We start from the raw sequence: 12,537 nt of genomic DNA, 5'->3' as shown, positions 1-12,537 counted from the left end.
TTTTTATTTCTTTTAATCCTTAGTTCTTTATTTTAATTTCTTTCTTCATATTTTTCTTTTCAAGTGCATCCAGTGTTTTATGTTATTTAATGATCTACCTATTTCATATGATTAATATTTATTTATTTATATTTTTGTAAATATAATATGAATAATAAAGAAGGTGGGTTGGAAAAAAATTCAAAGAATATTTAATCCATGTGATATCAGGTCCATATTCAGGAGTGACTCAGCTCTCTGAGAGTATCTTGTTCAAGTCAAACCCACTACAGAGGAAATCATGACTAAGAACTGTGTTTAAGATTCTATTAAATGTTGAAAAAAATATCAAACATACATGTTATTCACTAAAAGTAATGTTAGAAGAACATTGAATAGGCATAATACATGGAGATATTAAAAAGTAAGGTATGGCTCTGTGTATATATATATATATATATATATATTTGAGTATCCTGTCAAACAATAAATTCATGTAAAATATATTTTTACACTGCTGTAATAAGTAGTGAAATAATAAGATTGTACATCTAAAAACAAGAATAGGTTCAAGGGTCCTAAAATGCATATGAGAATTGTCCACAAGAATCCATGGTTAATAAAATTCAGTTCTAAGTGACACTCTTCTGGAAGTTAAAAGTTCAATCCTTAGTGTGGGTGATACTCAGACTACAATTATGAATTACCTAAGACTTCATACATCATTTTTTGCTAATTTCATAACCTTCATCTCAATTAAACTAAAATATAAAAAAAAATAAAATTAAAAAGTAAAATTCCCTCGCTCTCCTCTTTCTATTCAAAATAGAAAAATATAATTTGCATCAGTAAAAAGAAAATGTTTCAAATACAATTTTCCTGTTCAAAAAATTGAAAAACCATTTGCTTACATACGAGGGGCGTGCAATAAGTAATGCCCCTGACTCACTTCCCGTAGCAGTAGAGCAACAAAACTTGGCACAGTTATTAGTCTTTCTCTACCTAGGAACCACCCAGAGTTATGCATTTCTCCCATCGTTTGATGCAGCTCTGAAGACCATTTTTGTAGAACACCACAGGTTGGTCCACCAACTACGACGTGACTTCAGAAATCAAAGCTGCATTATCTGGGAAGCGCTTTCCTTTCAAAAACAACTTCATCGCTGGGAAGAGGTGAAAGTCAGAGGGTGCAAGGTCAGGAGAGTAGGGAGGATGGGGTAGGATTTCATAACCACATGCCCGTGCTTCTGATCTGGCGACATGCGAGTTGTGGACTGGAGCGTTGTCCTGCAGGAGGAGGATACCTTTGCTGATCTTGCCCCGCCTCTTGATTTTGATAGCTTCCCTTAATTTCCTCAAAAGTGAAGCATAATAGTCTCCTGTAATCGTGGTACCCTTTGCCAGGAAATCTGTCATCACTACTTCGTCCTGGTCCCAGAAGACTGTGAGCATGACCTTGCCAGCAGAGGACTGCACCCTTGCCTTCTTTGGAGGTGGTGAGTCCAAGTGCTTCCACTGCATTGGCTGTGCTTTGGTCTCTGGATTATGGTGATGGACCCAGGTTTCATCCTGTGTAATCAGTCTTTTGAAAAACTTTGACTCATCTTCTTGGCACATCTCCAAATTCATCCTCGAGCACTCAACACGTTCTCGCTTCTGGAATGGTGTGAGCAACCTGGGAATCCATCTGGCAGACACCTTATGCATATGCAAATGGTCGAGAATAATATTTTCCACAGACCCTGTACTAATCTTGACATCTTGGGCTATTTGACGAATAGTAATGCGCCGATCTTCCAAAATGGCAGCGTCAACTTGACGGACAGATACCTCATCAATGGCAGAAGGGAGGGGGGGCAGGTCTGGGAGCTTCGACCATGTTTGAATTCACAATGCCAGCGTTTTACAAGGTCATATGATGGGGTATTATCACCATAAGTTTCTTTCTTTTCATCAAAAGTCTCCTGTGGTGTGCATCCTTTCAAATACAAAAACCGGATCACTGCTCAACATTCAACAGGCTCCATTTCACACCTGACTCGGTTCAAACACCTGTAAAACAGAAACCACAATTAGTTCAGAGCTGTAATTTGCCACATAACCCGTAGAGATATAAATCATTGCAGATGCAAAATTTCAGCTAGATCAGACAACTGAAAGTGGGTCATGCCCATTACTTATTGCACATCCCTCGTATGTTGATCCATCCCTAACTGGGTAAATAGTGGATATTCATTACTCATTAAATTTAAGCAATTGATCCGCCACCTTAAAAGATAAAATATTTAATATTTTTTCTTATTTCCCTTTTACTCATATTTTTTAGTCTGTTTATACATAATCCAAAAAAATAGAATTTCAAGTTTTGGGTTGTTTTAGACTGTCTGCTAGTAAAGATTTACTGTAAATTTCATTCAAGCACTGTAATTTTTATTTAAGTTGCAGAAATTACTTACGAAGGATCCTTTTTTGTTAATTCTATTCATAAGTGATATTTATGATTGTTTTTTTAAGTTAACTAATTCTTTTATATTTTGCTCAGACACAGAGCCGGTGCCCCAGCTGTGACTGAGGAAGTTAGAATAGAATGATTGAAATTTAAAAAAAATAAGTTTTGTACAATATGAAATAAAAATTGTTTCTAACGTCCCACTGAAACGAGGAAGAAAGTAATTGTTGTACAACTATAAATTTGTTAATTTTTTTAATGAAACATGACTATACACTTTTCTGAAATGGGGTAACACATTCTTGGTCAGTTGAAGAAGAAAATAAAATAATGATGGAATATTTAAAAATATCATTAAGAAGGAAAAAAAAGAATTAGTAAATTTAATGAAAATAAGAATAAAAGTTTAGCTATGCTGAATTTAAAAAAAAACTTTGAAAGAAGTGAGAATATACCTTGTGTATGAAATCAACAGTAGGTAAATTACAGTAAGTAAAAATCTATCTATATCTATAAAAGTGAACGTGTCTGTGTATCTGTGTGTCTACATTTCCCTATGCAATAACTCTGTCAATTTTAAGTCTACAGACTCGAAATTTGATATACAGGGTACTGAGATTTGGGAAAATTTTTGTAATCGGTTTTCAGCCAGAAATTTGGCTGTTAAGGGGTCAAAGTTCAACAATTTGACCTTTGAAAACTCTACCAAACTCCTCCGCCAATTTTGGGTACAAACAATTGAAATTTTAGATATAGGTTCCTTAGACATGGATCTAACTTAACTTAATTTAAGCTCAAAACAATAAATTTTAAGAAGTCATAATAGGGGTCAAAGTTAAAAAAAAAATTGACCTCTGTGGTCTCTACCAAATTACTCACACAATTTCTGGTCTAAACATTTGAAATTTTACATAAAGAGTATTCAGAGATAGGGTAAGCTTTTTAATCAGTTTGGGTCGAAAAGTTTTAGTTACCAATATATAAATGTATGTATGTTTGCATGTCTGCCTAAAACTTTCGACAGAAGCGGCGGATTTTACTAAGATCAGTATCGTTTTGAAGTTCGACCTTTCAGACGACAAATATTGAAAAATTTGCTAAAAACATTAACATCTTCACCTTAAACTGAGCATTTTTCTACAGTGAGGTGGGGGGGGGTCGCTTTTTTTTTCCAATCTTTTTGAAAGTTATCCTCTCCTTTCATTTGTCTAGCCTTAATTTAAACCTGTCACTTCTGGTTTGGCGGTGGTCGTAACAGCAAAGACGTCATGTTTTTTCCCGTTCTTTTCCTCCTTCACGGTACGGGTTCGAGCCTGCCTTCCTACTACTACGTTTTTGCTCATACACACCTCCAAACACCCAGGCAACGCCGGGCTGAAATGCTAGTAATTTTTATTATTGCTTAATCTCATTTTTTTTTTATGCTTTTGCGAATGAAGACGAAAGTTTGTTATGATAATGCATTCTTTTTATTTTATTTAAACAAGTTTTCATAACATTTTATAACATAGCATTTCACTAACAGAAAGTGTTATTTTGTCACTTCTCATGCTTAGTGAATGTATCCCCACTCTTGATGCAGAACTGTCTTCTACCTATTCTCTGTCAACTGTCATGTTTTTAGGGGTAGGGGATGCTTAAATAAGCATACAATACATAATTTCAACAATCATTTCACTGAATTTTTATGTAACTGACCTGAGAGGTCACTCACTATTTTCAATTCATTAATCATCTGGTGTTGTAATATGAAAAAGGAAGCAAAACATTTTACAAAATCAAGTATAATTTAGAATTGTAAGTTGAATCATAATTGTGTGGTTTTTTTTTTCTTTCTTCCAGGCTGTGTCACTGCTTCAAACTTCAGCTTCTCAAAGCGGTTCTGTACCACTAGATGCTTTTCTCTCTCTGGCCTGTTATTCGCACACTCAGTATATAAACATAAGTAAATACATGGAATCAACCACATTTGAAGCTAAAAAGGAACTCATGATGAAAGCCCAGCACGAGGTTCAAGAACTGAAAAGTCTAAATGAAAAAGAGTTTGTACATCATTTTCGTTTATTAAGAGTTAAAAGTTTGTAGGATTCTAGTGTTATAAAAAATATTTCTGTCTTGAAGTGGAGTGAAAATAATATTCTTTTTAATAACAAAAGTTTTCAATAAATTTCTCAATGTGAATTCTCAATAAAAAAGAAAAAACCATTACAGTTACTTGTATTATACAAAGTTAAATAGATTTTTATAATTGACCATGATATTTTATCAAGATTCAAATTTGTGACATCATAAGTAGTGTAATATGATGACTATTATGCTATACAATCTATAATGCAACGCTGTATCAAATATTATAAATTAAATTATTATTAAACTTTTGTGAATCTCATCTAGTACAGCAGTCATTGTAATTAAAAATTTAAACATTACCATTACCTTAATCTGTTAATTATTATTAACTTGGAAATAAATGTCATTTAGACTAACATGCTCAAAAAGATCCTTCAGGTTATTTACTTAGTAACATCTGAAATGAATTTCATTGAAATATATGTGTAAAGTTTCAGCATTTCTCATTTGTCTATAGCTGGTATTTATCATTGGTTAAATTTCTTTCAGTTTGTTGCTTGTGCAGCTACTCCAAAGAGTTTGCCATTTATTTGTTATACTAGTCTGGGTGCTCGGCATTGCCCGAATGTTTGGAGGTGTGTGTTAAGCAAAAAAAGAAAAAATGGTAGTAGGACACCAGGCTCAAACCCGTATTGCAAAGGAGGAAAAGAACATAAAAAAACTTGACGCCGTTGCTGTTGTGCCCATCGCCAAACTGGAAGTGGCAAAGATTTAAATTAAGGCTAGTCAATCGAAAAGAAGGAATGACTTTCGAAAATATTGGTGAAAAAGGTGACCCCTCTCTGTAGAAGAGTGCCCAGTTGAGGGTGAAGGAATTAATGTTTTTAGCCAATTTTTTTATATTTGTCATCTGAAGGATTGAGCTTCAAAACAATACTGATCTTGTGAAAGTCCGTCACATCTATCGAAAGTTTTAGGCAGGCATACAAACATACATACATACATTTAAATAGATAGATTTTTGGTTTTAGATCTGTATATGACATTTTGGGTTAGATAATAGAATTTGGTATCCGACAGAAGATAATTGCTTTCATGTTACAGAGGCTATTTATTTATTTGCTTCCCCACTGAGCAAATTAGACACAAGGCCGTTTTTTAGTGTGGGGAGGAAAAACCAGCTCTGCCAAGGGGGCACTCTGGCAGGGTCCAAAATTAGCAATTGTCTGATATGAAGAGTTTCCCCCACATTGACCAAAACTGATTACTTCCTTTTCCACTCCTGGCTCGAAGGCCAAGAACAGCCTCTGTGAAGCGAGTATCTTGAATCTATCATACATGAATTGCTTGACCTTTTTGATTATGTTCACTGTCAAAATAATATCTGGTATCTCGAAAGTGTAAAGTGATGCAGTCTTTGACAGTCTCTCTGTATTCATTGGTGCCACAGATGGAAGCACTTGTAGGGGACTAGGATATATAAATACCCCAATCCCGTTACAAAAGAATAATGAAACGAATGGGAATTGAAGGAAACAAAGACTCAAGTAATGGATAAGATAAACGTCGTTTATTTGCTGTTGAAAGAAATGAACATTTTAGTTATAACATGTCCGTGCGTATGTAACCAATGTCCGTTGCAGGACTGGTGTGGTAGCAAGAAAAGGAAATGTGTTTTCATCTCAAGTTTGGGTCATTATTGTTTGTTCGCGTGTGGGAATTGAAGTGAGTGTTGTAGTGGAAATGAGAATCCAGCGTGTAGGCAAGGAAGAGGATATTAGAGTTGTCATCAGTTAGTAGTCAGCTACGCGAAGGTGTTCTTAGTGGCCAGTAGTAGATGAGAGAGAAAGAGGGAGAATGTATACATACAGTCATTAGCTCGTGCCCCATACATAGTAGGAAGTGGGCGTGAGGTGCGCGTGCGCCGAAACGGCGGCGGCTTGTTAGCCCAACCTCTCTCGTTGAGAGTTGGTCCTGAAGAGAGTTAGAAACAACTTGTCTCCATGTTTTATACTCGCTTCTGGAGTGTCTTTTGCGCATGTGTATTTCCTTAGAAAGCGGAAGTGACGTCGTCCATGTGTGTGTTCGTGTTCGCGTGTGTGAGTCATGTGTATACGTAAGCGTGTGTGTATATATACGTGAATGTGAGTGTATGTACGCGAACGTGAATATGTGTACATGTGTGGACGTGGGCGCGTATGTTTGTGTGCGCGTATGTATATGACAGCTTGAAATATGAATGTGTGTTTTGTGTGAGACTTGAAAAAGGCTCGTACACACTTTCCATTTGGTTTTTAGATTCATTTATGTATATGTAGTTGGAATAGTGATCTTTTATTTCTGTTCTGGAGAATTTTGTCAAATCAAGTATAAAAATTGTTTATTTTAATTGCCAGGATGGAGTTTGGGAAAACAATTAATGGATGTGATTAGAGTCCATTTCCATTTCACTCATAAATTCTCTGATATGGAAACTGAATGACTTAACATACCTTTTTTCTCCAAATGGTTTTGTATTGTGTATTAAATACACATTAGTTGTTGAAACTTTGCTGCAGAAGAAATGAAGCAAATAAAGAAATTCCAATAGGCCAATAAGGTATAAATGGAATACTAATTTGCATTCTTCAGAATTCTATACTGTTCTTGGATATAAGAATAACATCCAAGATGAAAACAGTAGTCTAAATAATCCAAACTAATTCATCAATTTAGATAATTTTATTTTTAGACTAGAAATATAGGAAAACTCTGAATTATTGCAAATAATCTTGGACTGTGCCAAGAAGAATAATCATTTAATATTGGTTATAATTATGTTTATATTATATAATTTGATATAATTATGTTTAGATGTATAATTTGGTATAATTCTTATACATACTCATATAATTGTTTTATTTGAAAAATCTAAATGTTTCTAATCCTTTGTATTTTGAAGTGGAATAAGTCATTAACTTTTATGATGAAAACTTAAATTAATTCCAGCAATTATTTCTGTTTTATTTTATAAATAATTTGTGGCATTTTCCCTTGATCATGTGACCTATCTTAAAAAATAATCAATGTATTTTTATTTTTTGTCTTTTCTGGTTTAAAAATTCTTTATTTTTTTTATTATTATTCATGATATTTTTTCTTTTTTCAGCTGTCCCCGATTCATGAGGACACTTGAACGGCAATCTGCTATCGATGAAGCAGAGGTTTCAGCAACTCATGAGGATCGCAGTGAGTTTCTCAAACGAGCTGTTATCAACTTTATCAAATGTCTCCGTCATGGAGATAGCCATGATCTGCATATTTTTACGCTAATTTCTCTATGGTTTGAGAATGCTGATTCCAATGAGCTTAGTTACTTACTACAGGTAAGTATTTTATTGTCTTTATTAAAGAATTTGGTGCAAATGTTTAATCATAATCATCAACTCCTTTCTTCTTTAGTTTAACTTGCAAACGATAATAATTTGACAAAGTCTACTCATGCATAATATATGAAGGAAAAAATGATAAACAAAAAGAAATCACTTATTTGAGCAAAAAAATTTAAATACCCAATTAACGATATTTCAAAAAGTGCCATCTTTATTATTATTACATTATCATGTGAGCCGTGTGCTTGCACTTGAAGACGTTAAAACTGTTCAGTTAATATCCTGATAGACTACCACCAAGAAAGATTTTTACATTTCTAAGGGGAAAAAAATGATAAACAAAAAGATATTGCTTGAAAAGGGCTCATTTGAGACAAAAGCTTTTTATATTTATTTAAAGAGAAAAATACGAAGGGCGCTGACCCACTTTTAGTTGCCTGATCTAGCTGAAATTTTGCATGTGCAATGATTTATATCTCTACGGGTTATGTGGCAAATTACAGCTCTGAACTAATTGTGGTTTCTGTTTTACAGGTGTTTGAACTGAGTCAGGTGTGAAATGGAGCCTGTTGAATGTCGAGCAGTGATCCGGTTTTTGTATTTGAAAGGACGCACACCACAGGAAACTTTTGATGAAATGAAAGAAACTTATGGTGATAATACCCCATCATATGATTTTGTAAAATGCTGGCATCGTGAATTCAAACATGGCCGGAAGTCTGTGGAAACAGCTCCCAGACCTGGTCATTCCCCCCCCCCCCTTCTGCCATTGATGAAGCATCTGTCCGTCAAGTTGAGGCTGTCATTTTGGAAGATCGGCGCATTACTATTCGCCAATTGAGGCTGCCATTTTGGAAGATCGGCGCATTACTATTCGTCAAATAGCCCAAGATGTCAAGATTAGTACAGGGTCTGTGGAAACTATCATTCATGACTATTTGCATATGCATAAGGTGTCTACCAGATGGATTCTCAGGTTGCTCACACCATTCCAGAAGTGAGAACGCGTTGAGTGCTCGAGGATGAATTTGGAGATGTACCAAGAAGATGAGTCAAAATTTTTCAAAAGACTGATTACACAGGATGAAACCTGGGTCCATCACCATAATCCAGAGACCAAAGCACAGTCAATGCAGTGGAAGCACTTGGACTCATCACCTCCACAGAAGGCAAGGGTGCAGCCCTCCGCTGGCAACCAGGACGGAGTAGTGATGACAGATTTCCTGGCAAAGGGTACCACAATTACAGGAGCCTATTATGCTTCACTTTTGAGGAAATTAAGGAAAGCTATCAAAATCAAGAGGCGGGGCAAGATCAGCAAAGGTACCCTCCTCCTGCAGGACAACACTCCAGTTCACAACTCGCATGTCGCCAGATCAGAAGCACGGGCATGTGATTATGAAATCCTCGCCCATCCTCCCTACTCTCCTGACCTTGCACCCTCTGACTTTCACCTGTTCCCAACCATGAAGTTGTTTTTGAAAGGAAAGCGTTTCCCAAATGATGCAGCCTTGATTTCTGAAGTCACGTCGTGGTTGGAGGACCAAGCTGGGGTGTTCTACAAAAACGGTCTTCAGAGCTGCATCAAACGATGGGAGAAATGCATAACTCTGGGTGGTTCCTATGTAAGAAAAACTAATAACTGTGCCAAGTTTTCTTGCTCTACTGCTATGCGAAGTGGGTCAGGGTCATTACTTATTGCACGCCCCTCGTTTATATCGTTTTGACTTTAAAAACAATTTAAATATCAGTTTTATTTTCGTCTTATGTGACAGAGTTCAAAAAGTCTAGACAAAGAAAGTATTGTGTTGTTTGCTGAGATGTTAGTAGCCAAGGAGCTACAGTTAGAGTTCATTTGCCTGCGAGAAGTCTGTGTAGTAGTGCTATGATTGACGAGGGTTCTAATGGCAAGTTGAGTTTCTCCCTGGCAACAGTATTTAGGTTCTCACTTACTTATATAGGCAATGTGAACAGGTGATTGGCCCCTAGAACAAACTCTTTTTGATTAGTTGAAATCTCATGTAGACAACCAATCAAGATTGAATTGACCAATCAGTATTAAGTATTTCAGTCAAATATATATTGAATATTTCAGAGGTGGTTTCTCTCGCAATGTTGTTGTTACTGCTAAAACAGGTGTTCCACAAACTCCTTTCACCATAATATAAATAGCAATACCTATGAACCATAAAATGCTTTGGATAATCACAGATTTCAAGATAGTTCTACTAAAATAGTCATATTTTAAAAACCAAAGCACTCTAAGTCCTCAAAATACCACCATTTTGTATGGAAATAAATATCCTTTCACATAAATAATAATCTACATGATATATTTAAAGAGTTTTGAGCAAATAGAGTGATAAACTCTTAACACTATTAAACAGTGATTTTGGTAACTTTTTTACAAACTTCTTATGCCTTTAAACTCTTGGTACCACGTTTCTATGAGGAACTTCATCATAAAATTTGGAAACCAATCAGGAAAAGCATCAATCTTACTTATTATCAGGGTACGAAATAAACTTGTCAATGCGTTTATATTTTTGCTGTCTTAAAAATAAGACTTCAACATAATGAAAAATATTGAATATTTTAAAATATTTTTCATATCCCAGCTAGTAAGTAAATCAATCATTTTATTATTTTTTTATGCGTTAAAATGATAATTTTGAGTTGATTTCTTTTTTGGTAGTAGCCATTTGTAATTATCTTATCCATAAAATATTAACAACCCTTTCTCAGTGAAAGGAAACAAGTTGCCTTGATTGCTCAGTTATAAGCTATCAGCCAATTGCAGTAGAAGTTATTGACTGTTTACTTTGAAATCGACAACAGTTTTGTGAATATACATTTTTGTTTACAATTAATGTGATTTGCGGCTCCTTCAAGAAATACTGGTTTTCAAATATATTCAACTTTCAAACTTGTAGCAAAAAATGACTTTATAGCCGCTAATTTAAAAAATAAATAATATTCTATTTATTTTTTTAAGCAAATATCCTAAAAATTTTGGTGAAAAAAAAAAGCAAGAAATAATTTAAAATTAAGAGTAAAAGCGAATCAGTTTCTCAAATAAATTTATAATGTCTAATGATCCTTCATTTCTCAGCCGTTCTTGCCTGAGCAGTTAGCATTCGAAATTCTGTTGATATTTTTTTAACTAAATAGTATGTAAAAAATTACCCTACCACTAAATCTAGATCAGAGTGAGAAGCCTACCTTCTAATCATGCCTTCCCTTGAGCATGTCTTACCATTGACCTTAAGTCTGAGTGGCAAGTTCCTCCTCTGAAAAACTTCTTTAACCCTACCACTAACTTTAACATCAAATGGTACTCACTCCAAAACAAAAACTCTTCCTTAGCCCTACCATTTACCCTAAGTCTGAGTGGCAAGCCTCCTGTCATATAAACATAAATGTCTGAAAAAAAAACAGCTAAATCCATACACGATTTATCTACCATAGAAAAACCCTAAAATGGCCCCAAAATGGTAGATTATTTTGCATTAAATATATATATGGGAAACTAATCCCCCCCACTCTAAAAATAATTGTTTTCTTTTTCTGTCATGGTGTTAACACATAATTGCCCAAAGCCCTCATACTAACCCAAAGTGACGAAACCCCTCCTCACACATCATATAATTGTCTAAAAATAAAATTTTAAATAAAATGCACTTCCCTCTATGAAAAAATACAGGATTTTATTTCCCAGAGGAAAAAAATGGTTAATTTCCCTAAAATGCTAGAATGGCCTTGAAAATGAGAATTATTTTACATTAAATTTTTATATGAAACTTACCCTCCTTGTCTTTCTGCTAAGTTTTTTAGGATGTTCATATTAAATTGCCTAAAAATGAGGAATCATAATTTTGGAAAGGCAGATTTAGTTGAAGGTATAAAAGTCTACAATAATACCAAAGAAATTTTGTAATATATTCATTTTTAAACAGTCCGGGTATTAGATTTCCGTTTCTTGTACATAAAATGCATTACAATTCATCTTTAACTTTTCTAATTTCTTTTTAATTTTTTTTAAAGGTACATTGTATTTTTAAGGTATTGCAGCATTTTTCTGTGTATTACTTGGGAAACATTAATTTCTGAAAATTTTCCTTGCATAAAAGTGTACTTATATGATACAGTTCATTGCTTAATCTTGTACTTATATGATACAGTTCATTGCTTAATTTTGTTTTTTAGCAAATATATAACATTTTTACTGAAAAAGTAGTGTAAAAAATGTGACAAAGCTTAAAAAAAAGTAAAAATATCCACTCGTGCAAGGCAAAAAATATAACTTATTTTTAGTTAGATTTTTAAAAAATTCTTTCTTAGATCATCAAGTTCTTTTTATGCATGCCTATTACGGTTTTTCCTTAGTCTAGGGGTATCAGAACACTGCAAACATATCAATAAAAACTAAAAGAGTAAAAAAGATAATTTGGAAAGAAAAACAAATTTTTGTTAACAAAGAAAGAAAAGCAAAATTAAAAATAGTAAAGAAAATGAATTTCAATAAGGTGTTTATAATCTATAGTGTAAGGGAGATAACTCTGTTTTCTGGTTATTTCCCTTTTGATAGTGGAAAAGGTTTTTAAGTAATGTTTGTTTTTTTGATCTTTTAGACATACATGCTCTTGGTCAAATATAATTCAGAAAAAT

At 34.1% G+C, this 12,537-nt stretch overlaps 1 protein-coding gene across 1 annotated transcript in view; it reads left to right on the top strand.

Moving 5' to 3' along the window:
• The window catches only part of LOC145286064 (serine-protein kinase ATM-like), a 153,619-nt gene that overhangs the window by 107,576 nt on the left and 33,506 nt on the right, over positions 1 to 12,537 (top strand). The window contains exons 47-48 of the mRNA XM_080134737.1: positions 4,271 to 4,470; positions 7,647 to 7,863. Coding sequence (XP_079990863.1) covers positions 4,271 to 4,470; positions 7,647 to 7,863 — 417 coding nt within the window. The remainder of the gene's footprint in view (positions 1 to 4,270; positions 4,471 to 7,646; positions 7,864 to 12,537) is intronic.

The sequence above is a fragment of the Euprymna scolopes genome, chromosome 10 (genome assembly GCF_053919585.1).
Source record: "Euprymna scolopes isolate OS-2025 chromosome 10, ASM5391958v1, whole genome shotgun sequence".
NCBI classification, from domain to species: Eukaryota; Metazoa; Mollusca; class Cephalopoda; order Sepiida; family Sepiolidae; genus Euprymna; species Euprymna scolopes.
Note: the sequence above shows the minus strand (reverse complement) of the source record. Positions and strands in the feature narration are given on the sequence as shown.